Genomic DNA, 26,084 nt, shown 5'->3' on the forward strand with positions numbered 1-26,084 from the left:
AGCAAGAGAAGAGCTTCCTTGCTGTTTACTGCACTGTGGCGCACCAACAACTCGCTAACTGGCTGAAGATCGACCCACCCACGTACAACGTCCCTCGCTGTTTCACAGCCTGGAATTTATCTCGACGACGAGCCTGTGTGTATATGTGACGTGTAGGTGGGAAGCTTGCGTAATCGTATGTCGAATGGTTACACGTGTTTACCTGAGCTTGAAGAAGAACCAGACAGCGAGAATGGGTAAGAGCGGTAAGAGGAACTATCGTGGGAAGGGTGGACCAAAGAAAAAGAGGAGGAAGATCAACTTGGTAAAATTAAGCAAAATGAACAAGGAACGGATCGAGCGGGAAAAGAAAAGGTAAAACGAATCTTCACTCTCGTTGTGTTTCCTTTTCTCATCGTGTAGTTTGCTTTTTTTAGTCCCATGTATTGATGTTTGTGTGTTGTTTTTCTACTCGGCCGCCTGGCTTTAGGCTTTGGAAGGCCAGGCGGCTTGTTAAACAGCAGTGCAGTGCCAGTGGCATAAAGACCATCAAAATGAGATGAAAGAGATAGAGTGAAGAGATTACTATTTTTACGCCATAAAGTGTTGTTATTTTCAAATGAAATCGGCATTTAATATCGCGAAATATAGCCTATAGGTCCCCACTACTGGCACTGCACTCCATCCCCATGCCCCATGCATGCATTCACTGCCATTCATTTCGTCATAGCATAGCCGGGGACTTCTTTCAACCTCCATAGACTATAAATTTGTACATAGTGGAGACGCACACGCAGAACAGAGGGGACCAATATCACGATTTGGCCATGAAATCCATCCTCCTGGCCTGATGCGTCGTATGCCAGTATTTTTGATACTTAAAAAAAAGGGGGGGGGGGGGGAGTTGCCCTTTACGAATCATATAGGATCTTCGCAATGAAGACAAATCTTTGAAAGCTAAGTTGAAGTGACATGTGACATTTAAAGAAACAATCCTTCACTAATTTGTCCCAATTAGATTCATTCATTCATTGCAAAGTTTTCTTCGTGATTTATTCCTGTTGGCATGGCAATGAAATGTTATAGTTAATGATCATATGACCACCCCCCCCCCTCTTGTAAGTCTCAGTCTCACACACATAGGAGGGATTCCACATTTGATGATTACAAGAAATTGTTTATCGTATTCACATGAATACCCGACGTGCTTCATTCAGTTTTGAAAGCTTTGTGTAGTATAGATGTGAGGCTGATTCTTGGCAATAATGTGAATATATGCATACATACACAGACACAGCGGAGGTTTTTTTACACATATTTACTTTTTATTGAACAGAAGTTTATATGGCTACAAGGGAAATGACCAACCATCAGTGACTGCTTCAGCTCCAGAAACAAGGGTAAATATGCAAAGATTTATTAGATGTCTGCAAAAAAAGCTGACAACATCATGAGTGCTGATATGCACATTTGCCACATGATCTTAAGCATGTATCTATCTGGTCTAAAAACATGCAATCATTTATTTGCCATTTTCCACCGCTCAGTCCCTGCCACAATTGCATTGTCTGAGAATGGACATTGTAATGTAAAAGTGAAACATCTACATGTACTGTAACGAGTAACCCAGTTATTTTTTTTTTTTTTTGCCTCATTTCATGCCTGTCTTTCATTTCTATGTATTTTGCTGTGAATGTGTTTTTCTGCAAGAGTAAAATAAAAAATAAAAAAAAAATAAAAATGCAAAGGTATTCATACCTCTAAAGTTGATGCATTCAGTTCTAAACTAACAATATTGAATTTTATAAAACAATTTATGTTGGCTGTACAATAGTGTAGGGATTTATTTTGAACCATTTATTAGCAGTGTACCCCCTTTTTGTTATTACAATTACATGTACCGTACCACCCCTCCATACACCAATACATTAGCCCACATCACATACATATTCACATCCACACATGCATCCACACATCACATGTCATTTTCCTGCTTTTTTCCTCCTCACCCATTCCTCCCTATAATACTGAAAACATGCCCAAATCACCCAATCCTGCACACCCATCTACATATGAATATTTAGTTTTAACCTTTGTTCCCTCATTTGCATGTTTTGTTATTATGATTTTGTATATGAATATTTATGTAACAACTCAAATTTACATGTAAACCCATGCCAAATTATGTGAAGAATAAACTGGCTACAAGGCAGTTAGCCAGTAGATTCCAGCCAAGTAACATGTGTGCTGCCCTGTCTGTTTTTGGTGTGTTGCTTTCTAGAAAGCTAAAAAGAACCCAAGCCCTACAATAGCACATTTCAAACAGAACTCAGTGTCGTTTAAGCATTATGTCTCGGAGGTCAGAGGGTCATATGTTGACTTCTCCTTCCCCAGTGTGCCCTTCCATTCCTCCTCAGTCTCATGTTTCAGTATAACATATCACAGTAGTCTGGAACAACTATCAAAAATCTCACATAAAAAAAAAAAAAATAAATATATATATATATATATATATATATATATATATATATATATACAGCTGTATGCCCAAATTCCAAACTTTCATCAATTTATGCTGATGTGTTCACTTACCTTCCAATCTAATTGCGCACCAGGTGATGTCATCTTCTGAAGATGAAGAGGAAGAGAGAGAAAAGTTGTCCTCATACCAGGAGCTTCTTGCCAACCTGGGATCACAAGATAATGATGATGAGCTGGACTTTTCAGGTTTGTTTGGTACTTAAGAACAAGAAAAATGTTTGATATGCACTTTTCTTCATATACTCCACTCTCCACATAATTCAAAGGTGTTTGGCAGATTATTTCTGAACCCACCCTCTGGCTACCCCCCCCCCCCCCCCAAAAAAAAAGGAAAAAGAAGAAGAAGAAGAATTGACCAATTAGCAAGTGTAAATAAAGAGTATCATGTATGCACATACCATATTATGTTGGCTGATAGAGTAATTCTTCTCACATAGTCCACTTTGTGAAAATTTCAACCATAGTTTTGGATTTCTCTGCCACATACCAATGAACACACAACAGATTTAAAAGGAAAAGGAATAGTACTTTGTATCAGAAATTTTGATCAACTGAGTAGTCTAACCAAACTCCATTAGTGTCTTGCAAATTCACTGTTTACTCTCTTATTTTCATATGTTTCTGTTCAGATGAGGAGGAATCGGAGGAAGAGGAAGAGGACTACCTGAAGGAGGAGGAAGATGCGGAGGAGAAGGATGCTGATGAAGAAGAGTCTGGTGGTGATGAGGTAGATGATGGAGATGATGAAGAACTGCCAGCAGCAGACGGGGATGATAGCGACAAGGAGAGAGAAGATGATGAGGAGGAAGGAGCAGAGGATGATGTCGACAGTGAAGATGACGGAGACAGCGATGATGTGGATGCTGATGAGGATGGAGGCGGGAGTGATGCAGCTGATTTAGAATCCGAGGACTCTGGGACCAGTGATGATGAGCAGGAAAATTTAGAGACAAGCCTTCAAGGTGTGTGTAAAGTTTCATTCATTTTCTGTATGTATCCATCAATTTTGATGATACAGCTGTCTTGTTAAGAGCTTCTCAGGATGCTACAAGTTTATCAAATGCATCACTGGTAAGTTTTAAAGTAACTTGTTTCCACCGGAATAGATACCTTTTTTGTCCTCAATCTGAGGGACTTTATTTAAAATCAATTATTCAGAATCAAGCAAAAGTCAATACAAGCATAGAATACATAGATACAATTGTATCTTGTGTATGACGGTTTGATACAAAAATTTCATTTGTATGCAGGTTTCTCACAGAAGATAAGCATTTATTCTCAGTTTCTCATTTTATAGACAGTTCTGACCAGTTTTAGTGTTTGCACTAACAAAAACATTTTCTTCTCCACGTCTGAACAGATCCTTTCTACATGAGAGTCAACCACGAGCTTGACGAAAGGTTTGCAGAGCTCCTGAGTTCAGCCAAGCCCTCACACAAGCATGAAATGAAGGTACAATAATGATTTGAATTAGTTTTGGATTACAGATTTAATTGGTTGTGTTGGAGGAAGGCCATCAGGTTATAGTTATCAGTATTGAATCACAGTATATGATGTGCTAATCACTTTCATCATAATATACAGTATGTATATCTTGGTGGAATCATTGATATGCTGGTTTATATTGTTGTTATTTTTTGTTGTTGTTGCTGTTGTTCAAAGACTTTGATAATCTATTAGAAAAGTCTGTCATTGACTATTTGTTCATATCAAACACCTAGCAGATAAATCTGCCATTTGTGATTGTGTATTCATGTATGATGAATGTTTGTAGTCACTCATTTTGCCCCTGTGAAAGCATTTGATGCATTTGAATCTGTCTGCCATTATAATGTTCCAGTGGCCTTGCATGGGAAGACTCTCCTGTGCCTCGTATGGAAAGGAACATGGAGCTGATGTGAGCTTGTGCAAGGAGCAAGATTTGAAGGCACTTCATGTAAGATCCATTCTCTAATATCTTGACTATCAGGTTTATAGAAAGTTTATAAAGTGCAGGTCCCTTAGCTCATCAGACTAGTCAGAGTATCTCATGAGGGGTCATGTCACAAAAGTCCCTGTAGTTTCCTTCTTCACACAGAGCAGATGTTACCCTTTGTTATATTGTGCATGCGTGTGTGCAAAGGAGTTCTTGTTTATATTTGATATTTGTGATTCTACTGGATTTACCACAGAATGTAACTATTCTGATACTCATCCCACGGTAGAACTGCAGTTTGGTCACACTCTGGTACAAAGGGGAAGTAAAGATGTGAATGATTGCAAACATGTTAACTTGCCTTCCTAAGGGAGACATCAAATAGACTTATCCTCTGAATTACCATGTCTGTGATTGGTTTTCCATTTAGATAGTCCTGGTGTCTTATTGATCACACCCCCTTCCTTCTGATTAGTTTTCTTACATAAAGGTACAACATTGTTCTCAGAAGGACTCGTCATTCACCTTCCACCATTCCGAAGTTGCTTGCAATATATCAAAAGAGTCCACCAAGAAACTTGTCTGGCTAAAGCAATTTGCCAGGATAAAGAGTTGTTTTGGAGTATTTTGAGATCCAAAGAGTGAAATGTTTTAGATCCCTACCCGTTCAGTAGTAGGTAGGTAGACCGTTACATGGTAATCGATTGTGCCATAATTCCCAACATGCTGCATGATATTCACTCTCATGCGGAAGATCAAAAAATACTGCAATGGCCTGGTTTATCAATTATCAACAATCGAGTATAAAACATTATGTACCAACCATGATTGGATATGTTCTCAAACTGCAATATTGTCAGCTTACCAAAACCTGTTTTGCTATTATTTCACATTTTCATTGCTACCCAACTGAAATTATGTTATCACAGCATTATTTCTCACATTTTTTATATATATGTATCCATTTTTGAGCAAAATTCAAATGTTTCTGCAGGCATATGGAAACTATATTCTACCTTTATGGCTCCTCCCACCTAATTGGTCCTGCCACAAAACTGGTCCATTGACCCTCTTTTTTCCCCATTCATCTATCCAAACTGGATCTCTTACCCTATTAGTCCTAGCCTCTGCTTGCTCCACCGACCAACTTTTGACACTGTTGGATGTCTTGATCCATGTCTTCCACAGATACCCAAGCGCGTGGCAAGTGCCTGGAAAGAAGCCAACAGCGCCCACTTGAGGAAAGACAACGATGAGGCTCTGTCTCCTCTCCAGAGGGAGCTCTTCTCCGTCATGAACTCGTACAAAGTAAGAAAGTGGATGAAGTGTGTGTAAATTGAAAAAAACAGTTGGCCTGCAGGCTTTATAAGTGACCGTCCAGCTCAAAACCCACAAAAGTCACAGGTTAGGATTCTCGTTTGAGCTGACCGACTCAAATTTTTAAAGTTTACATGGGAGAGTAATATTTCATCTACCTGCTTTCAAAATTTGGTGGCTTAAAACCATACTGAAATCAAGATATGAACAGTTTTTCTGAACAGTATTTTTTTTTGACAGGCGCTGCTTTCATTGTGAAATAGAACATGTTTTCATTGATACTCCTGCACAGCAAGCCTGAGTGACCTGAATCTTTAAATCCTCTTTTCCCCCTTTTTTATGAAACTGCACCTGCAGACTCTCTCTTCTTTCAATCACTCTTTGAATGGGTTAGGATTGCCTAATTTTAACAAGTTATATATCATTTTAGAGCTTAGAGCTTACTCTTTCAAACTCTGGTAAAAAAAAAGAAAAAGAAAAAAGTGGAAATTCGTTTTGGCCTACTGTTTTTAGCTGGGCAGTCACACATTTCCTTTGCCAGGAAGGATAGACGCAGGTATTTCCTTTCCAAAAAGGGATTTCCTATCCATTACTTTTCAAGAAAATGTTGAGGAATGCTCATTTCCTGTTTACAAAAAGGTATTAAATTTTCCTCTGCTTTTGTTGTGTTCATTTTTTTTTTATTTGCTTTGATTAGATCAAAATGTAGTCAAGCTATTGTAGCTCACTTGAGCCTTACATTTTCTGTCATTTAATAACGTTGTAAACCATTGAGGGCTTTATGTGTTATTGTTTTATAATTGCAGGTAGCATGTATACACAACCACAACCTATCGAAATATTTTTGGATGCATTGCACACATGCTTTGATCATCTTTCTGAAGTCTGATATTGTCTCACAGTGGCCATTATATGTGTCAGTGTTGGTAACTACAGTTTCCTTGGTTACAGCTTGGTAACTATAAATCAGACGCAACAATGTTATCTGTATTGCAAATAACTCTTGATGTGAACCTCTTTGTGAAAGGGAATCCTGAAATGCTTTCTGTTGTGACAATCCTGATTTTTTTTTTTCTCTCTCTATCAGGATTTGTTGTATCCACAGAGGACCTATGAGAATGCTGATGAGATTCGGCTAGCATACTGTTTGCACATCCTTAGCCACATTGTCAAGTGAGATGCTTCTTTTTTCTCTCTCATTGTTTACGTCTATAAAAGTTTGCACATGTGAACATATATCCTCAAACAAGTACCAGTATTTACTGATTGCACAGAGCAATGTTGATCTGTAAAAGCTAGCACATATGTAATATATAGTATGTTTATATCCTCAAAGAAGTATTTCCTGATGGCAAACAAATAGTGTGATGTTTTACAATATTATGTTTCCCTTTCGTGAAGGCAAAGTTCAACCTGATCAGCCATGGTGAAATTTTATACATCCAAAGTCTTCAAAAAGTAACTTTTTAAGAAAGAGAAATAATTTTACTAGTCCCATATAACCTTGTTCTTGTTGGCATTTCCTAGTACCAATATACAGTTGACTCTAACTTGTTTGGACCAGGAACATAACACTTTGTTATACTTAAAGCTTGGTATGTCAGGGTTGGAAAAAGATACAAAGGGACTTTCAAATCTGGCCCCCAAAACAAAAGTTCTTTCTGATGACAAAAGTTTGTTGTCTTAATATTCTTTGTAACAAAATCTGTTGCCTCCTTTTTGTCTTCACCAGGTCAAGGAATTGTGTACAGAAGCACAACAGCTTGTTAACAGCCAACCCAGACCTTGATACTGAGTGAGCATGACTTTATTTTTGTGAGAGAACAAAGTTTTTTTTTCTTGTTTTTTTAAGTCCAAGATGGTTATTAACAATGCTGTACTTGTTTCCACCTATTACATCGTAAGCTTCATATAGATATACTTCTAGCTGTTTTGTGTGTGCTGAGTTTACTTCAAGTTCTGTATGAAGTTCTAGCACCCTCCCCCAATAAGTTGTAAATAATGATATCATACACTGTTGTACCGACCACAAACCACATATCGTCACAAGTGGTTTGTGGTCGGTCAGTACCCTGAAGTCTCTTCCAAAGAGATAGGTGTGGAATCTAGTAATCCTAAAAACTAGGGCAAGAGCCTCTCGTTCGATGTTCGAATAGTAGCTCTGGCAGGACGACAGACTCTTGGAGGCATATGCTACAGGTTTTCCCCGCTGTGTCAAGCATGCTCCGAGCCCTTTCAAGGATGCGTCAACCTCAAGGGTAACCGGATTGTAGTACTCAAGTACAGATTCCTGCTTAATGCAGCTCTTCAGCTTGCAGAATGCCTCTTGATGGTCTTCCTGCCACACAAATGGAACATCCTTCTTGAGGAGATCCCTCAAAATAGCAACTTCATCTGCATAATGTGGTTTGTATGGTGATAGGAAGTTCATCATTCCCAGAAAGCGTTGGAGGTCCTCCTTGTCCTGAGGGGTAGGCATCAAGTGAATGTCCTGCACCTTGCAGGGGTCTGGTCGGATGCCGGACTCAAGAGTACATCGTCCCGAAGAAGTTGATTTCCTTGGCCTTGACCGTACACTTGCTGCTGTTGAACACCAGTCCTTCACGGGATGCTGTCTCGAAGAGCTGTCTCAGGTCGTCATCTTGCTCCATCTCTGTGTGGCCTATGACAACAATGTCGTCTGCGATGCAGACACATCCTGGGGCCTTTTCGATGATATTATCCATACGCTGCTGGAAAACGTCCTGGCTTACAGACAAACCGAATGGAAGTCTCTGATAGCAGCACCTGCCGAAAGGCGTTCGGAATGTAGTGAGTTCCTTGGAGGATTCATCTGTTGCTTGGCGAATGGCTCTTGCTTCATCAGGTGTCTCTCCAACAGGAAATCCATGAGGAGACTGTTGGGGTGCCAGCTGGTACATGAGCCAGTCTAGGTCGTTCTGGTAAATATTCAGGGAGCTCATCATCACTGGTGTCTCTCTCACCCGGGCCCGGCAGGATGTAGACAGGGGATCTCCTCTGTTGGGGATGGTTAATAATGGCTCTTGGGGTACGAAGATCCAGTGGGAGCTTGTGGACCTTTTTTTTCCCATCCACTCTTGCGAACGATATTTGCTTTCCATGTAGTTGGGGAAAATGATCGTTCAAGGTTTGAAGAAATTTACTTTCTCCCATATCTTGCGGAAGGGTCAGTCTTTTGGAGATGGGACGGGCATATTGTGAACATTTGGAGATTTTTTTGATGTCCCCGTTGGGAAGGACTGTCAAACGTAATGTGCAAGTCTTTACTTTGCCACCAGCCTTTCGTTGTCTTCTCCGAGGTCGAGGTTGACTTTCCATAAAGTTCTGAAATCTTTTAACTAAGGGGACTTCAGTTGTAACGTTAGAAGGACCAGGGAGTGAATCTTGCTCTTGTTGTGATCTCGATAGTGGCTCTCTCACTTTTTCTAGCATATTTTTTAAGTCTACCTCCAGTTGTTCCAGAGCCTTCAACTGCTCCATCTTTCTCTGACTGAGGCGTGAGCTAGATCTGTCCACACTGATTGACTGTCGACGATTTAACCAAGACGGCTAAGTTTATAATACGGCGTTGATGCTGCTACTGCTTGTGGGTTGCCATATTCATACGCTGGCTGATGCAAGCTAGGCCTACATGAATCATGTTCTATGTGTAGGCGCAGGCGTCGTGATCATTTGCGGAGTCTCCATTCCAGATCTAGTCGACAGTCACAAAGCACAGCTAACAAGTCGTGCGCGTATAGGCTACACAGCGTATGTATTTGGTACAAGCGTTCACTGGTGGATCATCCTACTGCAACTCCGCCACTGCATTACGTGTGTCATGGCATGCATAGACGATGGGCGCGCTTAGACAGCATCCCTGGTGTAGGTCGTCCTGACCTTGGCAAACAAAATGTCAATCAAATGTCACGGCCATGAAACGGACAATGGCGATCTTAGGCGTTTTAACGATATCCCACCGCTGCCACCATGTTGTACTACGTGGTTTGATGATAACTTGACACTGGACAATAAACCACAGTACACGTATTTTGTGATAATAACGTTGGAACACAAAAGTTGAAGTCTTTATTCTTTGACCGCCGGAACCAGTGTGTCGAATCAAGTCAAATCACACAGTGATGACAATTGGTATACATGCGCGTTGAATAAATGTAGTTCGTGCCCATTGGGCCAATACCACAACATACACCTCTCGTCATCCCCTTCTTCAGCATTATTGTGTGATGTACTTTGACTTCATGTGTTTGTTGCATTCATTATTAAAGAGAGTTTCCAACAAAGAAACAAACATTCACCATGCTATGTAAATGATGGAGTAGTTGAAAGGACTGGATGGCATCACAGATAAGTTCAGCCAGTGATTTCCTTGATGTTCTACTTGGGTATAGGAAATCTTCTTTAATAAACTTTGGCATTTCGTAGTTTACTCTGTGGCTGCATCATTTTTACGTGGGTCCAGGACAATGCGAGACCAGGGTCTCACCCGGCCCAGGGTGCTGGTCCTTGTACCCTTCCGGAACGCTGCCCTGGAGATCATCCAGACCTTTGCCAAGATCCTCGTCCCTGAGGGCCAGCAGATGAGTCACCGCAAGAGATTCTTTTGGGAGTACGGCGAGGAGGAAGCGGGGGAAAAGTCAAAGCTCATCAGACCAGGTAGTATGGGAAAACTTGAAACTCTATGTATTGTACACACTCGTATTTTAGCATTTAAGGGTGTTACACAAATTTCTCCTATACGTACCAATCAATGTACTTCAGACTATGATAAATTTTGTACATGGGCACTAAACCCCACACATGTCTCTCTGTCAGTATGTCACATAAATGCCACTGGGAAGGAATGTATATGTGTATATTTGCAAAACAGCAACTTTATAAATTAATCTAATACAGTGTGGATGTAAACAATTACTAGTATAAGTGTACAGGATGATCATATGCAAATGACTGCATTTTCTTTTTCATCTATCTTCTGCTGGAGCTCCTCTTTTAATTTAATGCTATTAGAGGCTTTATTTGAGCTCAAACTTCAGCTTTGTAAAAAAAATATTGGTCAGTCTAAAAGCTATGTTTATACAATGTCATGTACTGATATATGAAATTGAAGAAGATATCTTGTGTGCGACAAGGCATACATGTAAATGCTGATAATTATTTTTTGTTGTTGTTGTTCAGAGGACTGGGAGGCGACTTTCAAGAGGAACATTGACGATCACTTCCGGCTCGGTGTGTGCATCACCAGAAAGAGCTTCAAACTCTACTCAACTTTCTACACCTCTGATATCATCATCGCCTCGCCCCTCGGCCTCAGGACTGTGATTGGATCAAAGGGGTGAGATTTCTGTTTCAAAATTTAAAATTGACACTTGCCAATAGTGTAAGGCCCTTTTAAATAGCATATTGCTTTCTCAGTGTTGTAAGGCAATTAGTTGCTGACATAATTGTAATTGTAATCGTTTGATGAAACAATTGATGATTAATATCTTCTATGATATGGTGTATAATGTAAAATGGACTTGTATCCCCCCCCCCCCCATCCTAATAAGATTTTAATCTATTAAAAAAAAAATGCCTTGATAAAACTAAACCTTCATCAGACAGGTCTTCACTTGACTGAATTTGCATATAATTTCAGTGAGATGAACAGAACTTCTGCACAGAGTAGTTCATTACCTTTCTCTATTCTTCTATGATAATGAGGCATGAAGATGCATGTTACAAAGAGGAGAGATCTCTCCTCCATTGTCACATGTGTGGGTAGATAGTGAGATGTGCATATTCCTGATTTGATTAAAAAAACAAAAACATGCATGTGGAAACATGCAAGTTATGCTCAGTTTTGGAGAGGGTGTATTCTGATGTAGTCTGTTACTACTATCAGTAATTTTGCAGTTATTGACAGAATCTTTGGAAGCTTTTTTTCACCAGTAGATCCAAGTAATGTGAAAGAAAATAACAGAAATATTATCATAGAATGTGTGGCACATGTTTAGATATTCATTCAGCCACACAAGTCAACAAACATTTGCATTACATAGGTCCATTAATGTTACTAGAAGTTGATGAGTGTGGTCTTTCTTTTTTTTTTTTTTTATTCTCTGTTTGATGATTTTTCAGGGAGGAGCATTATGAGCATGACTTTCTGTCCTCCATTGAGTTACTGGTGATGGACCAGGCTGATGTCTTCCTCATGCAGAACTGGGAGCATGTTGTGGTAGGTCACCTGTTGCCATGGTGAGAGCCATGTTCAAAGAATATACCATCTGCACTTTATGACCATTACCCTGAGAATGATTGATGTAAAGAAACACACATACTTTGAATATCTGTCAACAATTCCATCCTGTGTTAAGATTAGTCTGTGCTTTAAACTCACAAATGGTGGTAAGTACTTCTTAGTAGCCAAAGTGGGCCTTTGGATGAAAAAGGTTGAGAAGCATGGTTCTACATGATGCCTGGGTCCTGTTTGATTAATACATAAATTTGCATTTTGAATGTCAGACCTCAAAGCGTACAGTTACCATTACACCAGGTGAAATGCTCCCAGTTGATTGGGTCATGACCAGGATGCTGCCAACAAGCATACGACAGATCTTTGATACATTAGAGACTTGGTGCTAAGTAGATCTGAGATACTGTACGAGCTGAAATTTTTGCGGTGGTTTTATTTTCGCGAATTTCGCAAATCGCCTTTGAACCGCGAAAATAACAACGCGCGAATAACTACGTTCAGTTAGACCCTCGCAACTGCGAAATTAACAACACGCGAAAATGTCTTCCAAGTAGCAATTCGGGAAAATATCTGTACGCGAAAATTTCAGCTCGTACAGTACCCAGTGTACATCTGAGGTAGCCAAACGGGTTACACCTATGAATCCATATCACCGTCCATAGCACAGCTTGCCCTTGGTCCTCGTACCCTGAACCGTTATAGTGATCACTCTTTTTTTTTTTTAGTTTGTGCCCCCTTCTCTGGAACAGTCTCCCAAGCCACATGCAGAACTCAACTTCCATTTCCACTTTCCAAAGGAAACTTAAGACTCGCCTATTTGAAGAACAATATCTATGCTTATGTAATTCATGGATTATTTAGACTTGTAATTCACATATATATGTGTGTTCTTATATTGATTGTTCATGTTCATTCTGTGAACAATATTTTGAAGCTGTTAATAGGTGATATACAAATTTTTCATATCATTATTGTGATGATGATGATAATGATGATGATGACAATGATGATGACGATGATTATTACAATTATTACGTCATGACATGAAATTCATTCTACCGTACAGCACATTATGCAACACCTACACCTTCAACCTAAAGACTCTCACGAAGTGGACTTCTCCAGGGTTAGGATGTGGGCTCTGAACAAATGGTGAGATGTCTGTACTCACAGATCTAGATATCTAGATAGGCATTGCTGTGATAGAAATAGTGAAATAGTTGAAGAGTAGGAGAGGGAGGAGGAGAAAGAGTGTAGTAGTAGTAGTAGTAGCAGCAGCAGTAGTAGTGGTAGTGTTAATAGTGGTTGTGGTAGTGGTAGTGGTAGTAGTATCGACGGAGTAGTACTTGTCAAAATACTAGGAGTAGTAATACACATAGAAAAGTAATGATAGTATAATTACTAGAAGTAGTAGTATCGTGGTAGGAGTAGTAGTAGTGGTAGTAGTGGTAGTAGTGGTAGTAGTGGTATTAGTAGTAGTAGTAGTAGTAGCAGTAGTAGTAGTAGTAGTAGCAGTAGTAGTAGTAGTAGTAGTAGTAGCAGTAGTAGTAGTAGTAGAAGCAGTAGTAGTAGTAGTAGTAGTAGTAGCAGCAGCAGTAGTAGTAGTAGTAGTAGTAGTAGTAGCAGTAGTAGTAGAAGTAGTAGCAGTAGTAGTAGTAGTAGTAGCAGTAGTAGTAGTAGTAGTAGCAGTAGTAGTAGTAGTAGTACCAGCAGCAGTAGTAGTAGCAGTAGTAGTAATAGTAATAGAAGTCATAGTAATTGTGACAGAAGTAGGCCTAGTAGATATACTACCCATAGTTGCGGTAATTACCTTGTGTTCTCAGTGTGGCCCTCATCACTGTCAATATTGTTCTTGCAGTTGGTTGTACCATTTGCTACGTGTATAACCCCACCATTACCCTGTATCACTTTTTACCCTCCTGGGTTATGAGGTGCATTTTAGATCAGTATGTCTTGCCCAGAATGTTAGCACTGGGCTGGAATTGTTCAGATCATTGTCCACCAGAATTCCCAGTGGTCTTACATTCTCATTCTTTGTTTCAGGCAACGTTTACGCCAGAATCTTCATCTTGACTAATCTCATATCCATATTTACTTACAGTACAAGTTTATATTCAATAATTCAACTACTTTGCACAATCCCATGGACATTGCAACAGTTTCAGCCCACCCAGTCTGTAACACTTGTATTCTGCATTCAGTGCCACATAATTGTCCGAATATTTTGATATCCTTCATTCTTTTTCCGGAATCTCTGCACTAGGAGCAAGTTCTACCGCCAGAGTCTAATCTTCAGTGCTGTCAGCAGTCCAGAATTGAACGCTCTGCTCAGCCAACACTGTGCCAATATCCTTTTTCTTCTCTATATTGATATGTCTTCCATGTGTAAACAAACTGAAAGTATGACTTGTTTGCATGTAATCCAAAATTTAGAAGAATCATCTGTAAATTTGGTATATAAATGGCCAAAAACAAGTATTTGCACCTTAAGAGATGATAAATTTTGACCTGCCAGCTTTGCATATATTTTAGGATTTGTCAGTTTCTCTTTCTTTTCTTTGTAGAGTCTAAAACTCTTATTCATGTGAATCAACAAAGTTTGGATAAGTTTATGTTTTGGATGTTACCTATATGTGGCCATTAGTCATTACACTATTTTTCCCTGTCCAATACCACACTCTGATTTTGTATGTCTGGGCATTCAAATGCTGCATTGTTAGGCATTATCTTCGTATTGACTGATTTGATTAAGTGATTTTGTCCCCCCCCCCCCCCTTCTATTCACTTAAAATATGCAAACACCATATTGCAATCTTACTGCAGGTTTGTCATAGACTGAAACTATAAGACCCAAGTAGGATAGATGATTCTTTGAAATGGATGTCAGGTTAGTGGAAAACCAATGCTGATTATAAAGCAGGATTTCTGGAATTTAAGTTAAGATAAACAAAATTGCAAAAGAGTAGTGTATCCGTGCAATAGACTGTAAACACAAGCCAATGCATACCTAAAAAAAAAGAAAAGAAAAAAAAAGGCAATCAATGGGGTCGTTCTTTCTCAAGTTGGAGTGTCTCATCTGCTTTCCTTAACCTGTCGCCTGCCGGTCACATTGGGCAGGGAGAGTATCGGTCTGCAATGTCCCTTCTCTGGGCAGCATTGGCCAGGTGGTCATCCCTCTTCCTCAGGTAGGTAGGATGTCCACCTTATTTCTCTCATCAGTGACCACACCCATCTGATAGCACACAGTAGATGGCTTCATGTTCTTTTGTTATCTGATTATTTGTGCTGCTGGTGTCTTTTGAGAGAAAGTGTTGATGAAAACTAAAAACTAAAACAATTACACTCTTTCTGACTCCATGATTGGCATGTCAATTTTTCTGTTTGATGCCATCTTGAAAAAATGTTAGCACATGTGACAGGAATGTCTTGTCATTGGAGAGTCATGAGGGTGTTTGATTTCGGTGGAGACCTGGGAATGAGCCCAGTTCCTTTCTCAGTTGAAGTACAGTCCATCCCTGCATTCTCTTACCCAGAAATTTGTGCCACTCTTACCACACAAATGGAATACCACTCTTTCATCAGAAGAGGATGATGCTCCATCAAGGGAAGAAGTGTTTGAATAGTGAACAATGATGTTATCCATTGTTCCTTCTTTATCTGCGTAAGAGTGGACTTCATCTTAGATGCTTGAATGACATAGAGTAGAAAGTAACATGTCAGTACCATTTAAGAAAGGGTTTCACTTTAATTGATAATTATGTTTCCTTCATCCTCTTTCTAATATCTTACTTCATAATTTCTATCTGCCTTCCTCCGCACTTTGAACATCTATTCTTGATAGATACTAGCGCATTACAAGTGTTCATGGTATTGTTATTATTTTACTGTAATGGCTGTACTCTGACATGTTAATTCTTTTGTGTCATAGGTCTTCCATCGTATTCAGTGTGACAGCTTTGCATCATCGCATGACAAGAGATTTAAATTCTTCACAACAAAGGTAAAGATGTGTGTGTGTGTGTTACAACTAGCTTATACATGTGATCCTGTTAAACTTAAGTAATCTACCATTTGGTATGTGTTAGATTTGTGTATTACCACCACTGAAATGTGATAGTTTCCATGGTTCAGTCTGTCTGTTACTTGATGCTTAAATTGTCAGCATAATTGCAAAATGTCAGTGTTATCATCTGAAACTTGAAAGGGAATTTAGGTCTAATTAATTGCACGTGGATTTATTAAATGCAGAAATGTTAGTAGTACACAATCTTCAATTTTTCTGAAGTTTTGCTTAAATCTATGTGCTTTCATGACTAGATAAGGAGACTACAGCAGCTTGTGATGTCACCGTAGGGCAACAATATGAAGAAAATTTAAAGAGAATTCTACAAAATTCTTTAAAAAAAAAAAAATGAAATGTACACACTCCTTTGACACAGTACTGACATATTCTAAAGGGTACTATAATATCCTTCTGTCTTACAGAAAAGGTATACACTTCAAGTGCTCTTGAAGTGTATCAAGTATAAAGTAACATTCTGACAAATTGTGCATTTAAGAGAGTCAAGTGAACTGACTGAATGATGCCCTGTCTTGTTCCAGGTCCTCCCCCAGTACCGTGAGTCGCTGATGGCTGGCACCATGATCTACATTCCCTCTTACTTCGACTTTGTGCGTGTGAGGAACTACTTCCGCAAGCTGGAGATCAGCTTTGCCCAAATTTGCGAGTGAGTCTGCCCCTCGACATTCATCTCAAACTGCGTTCTGACAAGAACTCCTCATTGCTCACACTGTGGTCTATCTCTCCACTTTTTTTTTTTTTTTTTTTTTGCATTAGGCATCTAACGGTTAGGACTCTAAATATGTTCATAACAAGTTGATAAACAATTCTGTATAAGATCTTTTGGACACATTCTGTACTTGAGCGTTCTCAGCAACAAAAAGAGTCTGAGAAGGGATGTAGTACTGACAGTCAGGGACTAATGAAGTTGTGCAATATGTAATGAAATTTGACCGACTTTTAATGGGCTTCTATCAGTGAGGTATCTGTGATTTATTGTTTGTCCAGTGCCATTCAAATTAACAATATGATTCTCCTCATGAGTCATGGATGTGTATGCCATGTCGATTGTGTTAGAGAGAAGTTGAATTGATGGCTCATGGAAAGTGAGCAGTTATACTGTTAAATTTCCAGCAATGTATGAGAAGGAGAACATAAAGGCCGAAATTCTCAAAGCTGGAATAACTATTCCGCGGAATAGTTATTCCAGGGAATAAGTTATTCCACCTTTGAGAATAGATTCCGGGGAATACATCGCGTCATTTTACGTCACGAGGGCCTGATTTGCATAAGAGGCGTAATAAATCGGCGGAATAAAAGTTGTAATAAAGTTATTCCACCTTTGAGAATTCAGGCCAAAGAGTGTATTCAGCTTGGTTTGTCTTTTTTTACTCTTGAATTCTGATCTTTATGTTTCCTTGAAGCCTACAGCAGAAACTACCCAATGACCAAACCATGAGGTGGTTGCTTTTTTGGCCAACGTGCTGAAGTCCTGTTTATTCAACCCCTTCAGGACTACTGCCATAGAATACCAAAGACATTCCATGCATATTCTTTACCTGTGGAAATGAATACAATGATTTAATATAGATCTCTTGGATTTCGCTGTCTGTAACCCAGGTACACCAGCCAGTCCAACATCTCCAGGGCTCGCCTCTACATGATGAAGGGGACCAGACCCTTTTTGCTACTCACCGAGAGGTTTCATTTCTTCAGGAGGTAAGTTCAAATGTTGAGAGAGAGAGAGAGAGTGTGGCTTAGTGCCTGATATTTGGTGTGATCTCTTCTCTTTTTTGTTCCTCTCCCCCCCCCCCCCCCAAACCAACACATTGCTGCTTCAATATTCCATGGCATAATTGAGATATTACGTTTGTGAGATTCACTTTCTACTGTGTATGTAGAAATTCTTTATATTCCGGTGGTGTTGAGCTGGTAGAGAATGATGCAGTTGTATATGAACACACACAAACTCCAAGAGAACCGTGATATACACAGGCGCCTATACTGCAACTACAGTTGTACCTGCTTTACCTTTAATCTGGAGGCATCTGGAAACAAGCTTTCCCCTCATTAAAGCGGGGCTTCCAGCTAGCTAGTCTCTGGCTAGTATTTACTCATGCATAAATTCTGTCAGGAGATCATTTTTATAAATTAATGAGACAATGGATATGTTTTCAACCAAAATATGTCATGATAAAGGAACTTGTGGTTCCAATTACAATGAACAGTGAAAATCACTTCTCAAGTTTTTTTTCATTGAAGTTTGCTACACGTAAGCAGTGTTCCACTACTATTAAAAGTGGCTCTTGATTGTAGGGTGAGCACTGTCACTATCAATACCAATTTATTTCAGAACTGCAAATCTGTGTAGATCTTACAACAGCTATTCTGCAATCTGTTTGGTTTGTATTCCCAAATTCATAGCTTACAATAATATATGTCTTGCCTTCACCTAATCAGATACAAGATCCGTGGCATTCGACACATCGTGTTCTACCAGCTGCCCGTCTACCCCCAGTTCTACAGCGAGCTCTGCAACATGCTCGAGAAGCCAGCAGCCATTGAGGGCGCCACACAGGAGCACACCTGCACCGTGCTGTACACCAAGTACGACGCCCAGAGGCTTGGTGCAGTGGTCGGGATGCAGCGCAACGCCCACATGCTGCACGCGGAGAAGGACGTTCACATGTTTGTGTCCGGCGATAGCTGAGATTGCGAACTGGTGACAAAAGCTGGACTGGTCGTGATTTCTTTGTAAGCTGGTGCCCCAGTTCATTCTTCTTTGCATATTTTGCTGGAGGAGTCATCCATGGAAACGGATGGCAAGATGATGTCCTACCTGCATGTTGCTCACCATACTACAGGATGTAAACAACATCAACATTGCTCATCTTTGCCATTAACGGAGCAACTAAACAAAGCAGGAGAAAAAGGAGAGTTTTCCTCTGGGGGGAGGGGGGTGCTTTCTGATGATTTAACAATGTCAGAGTGCTGTACAAAATGCCAGTGACAATCTAGACACAGATTAGATATATGGGTTCTGCTTTGATATGACCTGAGCCATGAGAAATATTTCTGTCAAGTATAAGCAGGAAGAAATGTGTGTTTAAAAGTCTGGCACCACTGTGTCAGTGTATCTACTGAAAGAGTCTGATATTTCTGCTGGTCAGAAATGCTCCACTATTTCATGTAGAGATACCAATTCAGTGCCATGACTTATATAAACATGCTAAGATACAGAAAAAAGATTACTTCATAATATGATTCGTCCTGGATATATGGAACATAATGGGCTAGCTGATCTTGTCTTTTTAATGTTCATGTCAATTCATTAGGGAATGAATGCCAAGAATTACAGTGGAACCTTGATATAACAGGGACCTTGGGATATCGATAATTACTCTGTTGTACGAGGTTTCAGCTCATATCGAGATTAACAAACAAATATGAGTTTAGACTTGCAAGTGACTAATGTTTTAGCAAGGCTTCATTTAATATTCCAAGCTCAACAGGATTCAACAGTACTGGACAGTTGTCACTTACTGTACCAGCTGAAATTTTCGCGTACAGATATTTTCGCGAATTGCTACTTGGAGAACATTTTCGCGTGTTGTTAGTTTTGCGGTTGCGAGGGTCTAAATGAACTTACTTATTTGCGCGTTGTTATTTTCGCCGTTCAAAGGCGATTCGCAAAATTCACAAAAATAAAACCACTGCGAAAATTTCAGCTCGTACAGTATTATAGATGCAGATGAGATACTTATGCAGAAAGGAATAAGGGGGGGGGGTGAGGTATATTGGAGTGGATGGAGAATGCCACCTTGTCATTTTGGTGTATTTCTTAAAGTCTTTGTAAAGACCCCAAGAATGGTATTTTTAGAGGTGCCTCACAGTTGATAGTTAAAGTACTGTGTTTGTATATATGTAATAAAATTTTCTGACAGCCTTTTTTAGAGACATGTTTGCCATTGTGTCTGTATTTCAGTTTAATGTTGCAACTTTAATACTGACCTTTGTATTTGTAGATATTTAAGATTTCAAGTGCAATTCCACATTATGTTCAAGTTTGCTTTGATGAAAAGAGTGTAATCAGACAAACAGAGTGGCAGATGTACCAAAATAAAACCAAAACAAATACCCCATTCATACACAAAAGGTAGGCCCAGGGGGGCGTTTCATCAACGAGTTCGTCGGAGGTTTTCACCGACGAATTTGCTATCAGCCAATCAGGGGGGCGTTTCATCAACGAGTTCGTCGGAGATTTCACCGACAAATTTGCTATCAGCCAATCAGACCAAGGATTTCATTTTCCTTGCGTCTGATTGGCTGATAGCAAATTCGTCGGTGAAAACCTCCGACGAACTCGTTGATGAAACGCCCTCCAGACGCAAGGATTTACACTGACAACTGTTGAAAGCTAATGAAATCCTTGGTCTGATTGGCTGATAGCAAATTTGTCGGTGAAATCTCCGACGAACTCGTTGATGAAACGCCCCCCTGGAGTGCTCTTGAAGCACTTTGACCTTTCCCTAATATGCCCCTTGAGTTTCTTCATACAGTGTGTAGAGAGTCAACATGTACAGAGACCGCACACAAAGTGTCTGAAAGAGGCATAACTGGGTAACCTTCACACTTGCAGGAACTTTGAATATTATCATTTGCAGTGTGCTCTGCAGCTCCAACTGCATACACTTTTACTACATTTAGCTAGCATTTGTTCTTAGCCGGCAATTTCGCAATTGTGCTCGAGACACGTCAATGCAGGTCCAATGCATGTACCTTCAACCCAACCAGGTAGCGGTCTCCACTCTGTTATGGTGGTGATCATTTATACAGAGTTATGAGCACCTCAGGAGCCCTCCTGAACTTAGCTTCATGAAAGGCATAACTGCAGGGCACTTCTAGGCCCAACTGCCAGTTCATAGAGTTTAAAGCACTTCAAGAGCACTTCTGGAATTCTCTAAACTAGTCAATGTACCCGTGGAGTGCTGAATTAGCCGAAGTGGGGCATGGGGGGGGGGGGGGGGGGGGGGGGGCTTCAGCCAGTGCCCAGAAATCCTCTATGGGGATTCCCCCAGAAATGGTCAAGGTCACTGGGTCAACGGAGGTCAAATAACTGTTTTGCGCTACTCCTTGGTCCGATCTTGCCCAAACTTGCTGGAAGTATAAATAGGCCTACACCTGGGAAATCCCCATTGAGGATATTTCTGGGGGAAAATCCCCATACAAGTAGGCCTACACCTGTGAAATCCCCATTGAGGATATTTCTGGGGGAAATATGTCATACCGAGGTGCCACCGCATGTACCAATGCAGCCAAGGTAGGAAAAGTAAGAAATCAATATTGTGCCCTCTATCAAGTGTCTGATTATTGCAGCTGATGAAGATTAGAAGTTATTTGACCTTTGACTCCAGTGACCTTGACCTTTCCAAAAATGAACCCCTCAAGGGCAATTTTGCGGTCAACCTGCATCCACCCACTAAGTTTGATGGAGATCAGACTAAGGACCTGGGAGGAGTAGAGGAACAAACAGACAGACAAACATACAAACGTTACTTGAATTATAGTATGATGCCGTGTATAGATAGGGTGTAAAGAGTTATATGGTTTCAAAGGTATTCACGTAAATGACATTTGGAGCTCTAGGTGTGGAATTGCAATCTTAGATTATTTAGACATTCACTGCCTTAATGTATGTAAAATGTGCTCGTTACCTTCAGACGAGTACATAACATAAACTTTGCTTCCAAGCAAGAAATCCAAAATCAACAATTTTGTGATGCTAGTAGGGATAATACGTGAACCTCGCAGAGAAACTTATATCTTTTAGACCAGGACCCAGTGGCAAAATAAAAAATGAATGAACAACTTGAACTGTGTCCATCAATCAAATCTCTTTATGATCATAGCTTTCCACTTTGAACCCCTTACAGAGCTCTAGAAAAGTGTTCACACATTCAAGGAAGCATGAAGACTCATTCATGCACACAGACACAGACACACACACTCATGCTGAATATTGGCAGAATGTCATATCTCTCCCCTTGGATCTATGAATACACATTTATTAAGCACTTAGTGTTATTTTTACAATATTGTAAATATTTGCCATTGTACTTCATAATTAACAAGTCCATAAGTACCTCAGTTGGCACAATTTGTCTAAATGTGGTGGAGTGTCAAATGTGTTTGTGATATTTGCATCTGGCATTGCATCACGGAAATGGAAGTTTATTAACTATGTGTACATATTTATGGATTATATCATGACAAAAGCAGATCAGTGTGTATTTGAGCTATGATATCATTTGTTGGGAATATCTTGAAAACAGTCTTATCCAAATGAAACAAAAAGAAAATCAGTACCAAAGCACATCCCATATTATATTCATCCACTGCTTATGTGCCCAGTGTAGCAATTTGAGATGAGGAAGCCCAAATAGATGGCAACTCATCCATGTTAGCCTGTTTCTTGTTTTGTTTTCGTTCACTTTCTTTATGCGGGGAAGGGAAACTACAGTTTTGTTCTTGTTTGCAAGCAACCCACCTTTTCATGTAGGTATCAAAAGCATAGAGCATACAAACATATAGAGACAGCATGATGAATCCACCTGTAACACTGTTTTTGTAGTTGTTTTTTTTTTTTAGTATTCTTAATTGATACAATTTCATATAAACATAAATCATATTCAACTTGTACATGTACAAATACACCATACACAATTAAAAAACTGAAATATACAAATATGACACACATGAATGCCAGGTTTCATTCCACAACAATATATGATTATATACCAAGACAAAAATACCTTTTGAGATTACTCAAATGCTCACTGTGAAAACACACAAACAAAAATCATACTGGACCTCATATTTCAGCTTTAAAAAATACACATTCAAAAACACATGTAAATAGTGAAAGTGTAAATATAGCAGTTAGAACACTGTATCTAGGACACACTGTAGATAAGTTCATGTATAGATCTAGATCACATTCAATACAGGAACATGACCTCGTCTTTCCTGTCTCTCTATCACTTTACTACAGTAATATCAAACTGTCAGTCATCATCATCATCATCATCATCATCCTCGAATATTTCATAATCGACACTTGAATGTCAATGGAAGAGGAAGAGTCTGCAAAAGCTCTTAAAGACTGTTATGATATATCTAATAGAAAATTTACCTTTTGATTGCATCCATGAAAACACGTACACTGTACCTGCAGTCACTGAAACATGTAACATTGTACCACAGAAGCTATGCAAGCACTGAGTGCCAGTAGTACAGCCAGGCTGTGTGGACTCTTATGGACATTTATGGGTGCAAACTTAAGTTTCTGCTTCACCACCACTTGAACTGTAGCACCACAGTCTGAAATTCACTTAACCATGTGCATATTGTAACAGACATATCTGCGTAGAGTAGGCTTGTCAAAAAATCACAAGGTAGAAAGAGCTGTTTGAGCCCATTACTCTATGTAAATTGAGTTGTTTCTTCACACCATTTACATCCTTGTCAAAACATTCCAGCACCTCTATTCACATCAAATGAACGAACATCAAATACAGCAACAGAGATCATAGGATACTATAAAACATGATATTTTAGCGGCATGAAATTTTTGTGAATTGGAGCCGACGTCCTTTTTCACGGCATGAAATTTTCGTGAAGTGCCTCTGGCATTCAATGCAAATAGTGTAGACAAGGGCCTTCACATGCATTTTAATTTTGCGAATCTTGGCTCTCGCGAAATTCACAACATTAAGATGCACACGAACATTCCTCGTTTTGTAGTAGTTAACAGAACAGTGTAGGAGGCATGCACAATGACCCACTGATGCCAGTGAAAATGGGGTGCATTAAAACAATAATACATTTTATGTGTACTACAAGTTGCTACAAGCACTGCAGGCTTAAATCAATCTCATGCAAACACTAGTTAACAAGCAGATTTAGAGAATTACAAATTCGACAAAGGTTATGAGAACTTGAAGTCCCTAATAGTGTTGTTATGAAACAGATACCGGTAAACACTAGACTGGAAGAATCATGTTATGAGGTATATACATGCACATTGTATATAGTACAGAGGACGTAGAACATTTTTTTTTTTTTTTTTGAGGGGGGTGTGTTAAGGGTCCATGTACAATGTAACACTCCCCCCTAAAAAAAAAAAAAAAAAAAAAAAAAAAAAATTGGCAGTATGGAATATTTTGTATAGAGCATGGTCAAATTGAATTATCCTCGATGGTTACATGCATTTAGAGTGCTTAAAATTCAGCATACACATCAAATGGAACTGCAATGAAAGCTTGGACACAGTCTAATGATTTCTCCACACATATCGAAAGATACCAAACTCGTGTGCTCAACATTTCTTTGAGACAAGCTTAGACAAGAATATGGCAGCAACTGTAGCTACATGTGGCATACCATGCAAATTTCAAGTGGCAAAATTTGCACAGTGAGGTAGCATTTCCATTCAAATACTACAATACCCTATAATTGTCACAGCCTTGGAGCAGGATGTTATCGAAAGTGAATGTGGACTTTGCTCCATCACCATCAAATTGGCAACATCATTGTAAGATGTCACATTCACATATCTCACTTTGACAGGACATAACTCCACAAGTATTGACACCACAAGAATCCACCATGTCCTACACTCACCCTCAGTCTGAAAAATAGCAATAGTGCAACATATTTCAGATAAAACCACCAAATTGACTGTTCTGCAGTGAGAAAGAGTCAAAGACCCTGGCATTAAAGTTTATGTCCTCAATATCACATATATATTTAAAGTTTAGCAGGAACTGATTCAGGAATTCCACCTTTACAAAGTTAATGGGGGTGCATGTGCCCACTCCATTTTTTAAATATTTTTTAAATTTTTTTTTGTTTCAACAAAAAATAAAGGGGGTGCCCCGTGGATACGCCACTTGAATTATCAAAGCAGCAAAAAGTGGGTATGGAATCTTTTGCATAAAGAAAGCGCTGAACACCATTGTAAAAACTTTTGCCATATATGTTGTTGATTTGAAAAAGAAATGATCAAACCACATCAAAGGGTTGCTATGGAATACCAATAGCCTGTGTTTGAGATGGAGCCAAAATATACTGGTGAAGATATTTTCTTCAATATCATAGAATCGAAGCTAATAGATCAAACCACAAAACGGGGGAGGATAATGATAAAATGATCATCCTCACTGTCATAGATTTATAGCTAAATAATCACCAGTGGAGTTCAGCACCAACTTAAATGACCAAGACAGATATGTAGACATTGCTGGTGAAATTGAATAAATTATATCTTCTCTATGTCCATCGTCACCTTTGACCAGTATGTTTCCACTACAATAATATCAGATGGCCTGGTGATGGTCTCCATGGCCAAGAGATCTATTGTTTTGAAAACACACATACACCCAGTTGCTAGGGTGAAGTTTAACATGACTGCATTATTATCAATAGCTCCAAGGCCCCGTTGCTAGAAACTTTGCGTTTAAACGCAACTTGCAACTGATTGTCACTGGCCAATCAAAATCATTATTGCATGCATGTCTTCTTGATAGGGCAGACCCTGAGCCAATCAGAATGGTTGTTTCAAAATTAGCAATTATTTGCAATTGATTGCAACTTTCTTGCAACGGGGCCCAGGTCAGTTTTCACATACACAAGAGACAGATTTAAAATATAGCTGGCTAAAGGAGAAAGGTAATGAGACCACACACCAAACACCAAGGCAGAGATCTGTGTAGTTACAGTCTGAGTGTGTACAGACAAAGTAAAACCATCGCTGAGTAGAACTGGCATACGAAAACCGAGAATAGCACCTGTCAGCGAATATCGGTTTGAAGCGTAAGCTCATCGGTAACGATTAACTCCAGTTGAGATCCTGCGGCTGTGTGCGTAACTACACAGAGATCAGAGATAGAGCTGTACACAATTCTTAAATATGGAGATTACTACAAGCCTGGGCCCTGTTTCATAAAGCTGATTGT

The 26,084-nt window shown here is 39.5% G+C and overlaps 1 protein-coding gene across 1 annotated transcript; it reads left to right on the plus strand.

Moving 5' to 3' along the window:
- The first annotated feature begins 232 nt into the window (after positions 1-232).
- LOC140229110 (U3 small nucleolar RNA-associated protein 25 homolog) lies at positions 233-20,004 on the plus strand. The gene is made up of 19 exons (XM_072309379.1): positions 233-354; positions 1,316-1,379; positions 2,595-2,706; positions 3,150-3,482; positions 3,881-3,972; positions 4,361-4,456; positions 5,624-5,743; positions 6,840-6,925; positions 7,485-7,547; positions 10,236-10,429; positions 10,952-11,108; positions 11,894-11,990; positions 13,075-13,160; positions 14,272-14,354; positions 15,117-15,193; positions 15,937-16,008; positions 16,611-16,735; positions 17,689-17,787; positions 18,529-20,004. Exons 1-19 carry the CDS (start codon positions 233-235, stop codon positions 18,776-18,778), a joined length of 2,328 nt encoding a protein of 775 aa, XP_072165480.1. The 3' UTR covers positions 18,779-20,004.
- The last annotated feature ends 6,080 nt before the right edge of the window (positions 20,005-26,084 follow it).

This window comes from Diadema setosum, chromosome 1 (assembly GCF_964275005.1).
Source record: "Diadema setosum chromosome 1, eeDiaSeto1, whole genome shotgun sequence".
Classification (NCBI taxonomy): domain Eukaryota; kingdom Metazoa; phylum Echinodermata; class Echinoidea; order Diadematoida; family Diadematidae; genus Diadema; species Diadema setosum.

Excerpts from the sequence above, each read along its gene's own strand:
- LOC140229110 (XM_072309379.1), top strand. The coding sequence starts at position 233 with ATGGGTAAGAGCGGTAAGAGGAACTATCGTGGGAAGGGTGGACCAAAG. Across the intron at positions 6,926-7,484 it reads ATCCTTAGCCACATTGTCAA|GTCAAGGAATTGTGTACAGA; the intron begins GTGAGATGCTTC and ends TGTCTTCACCAG. Across the intron at positions 11,109-11,893 it reads ACTGTGATTGGATCAAAGGG|GGAGGAGCATTATGAGCATG; the intron begins GTGAGATTTCTG and ends ATGATTTTTCAG.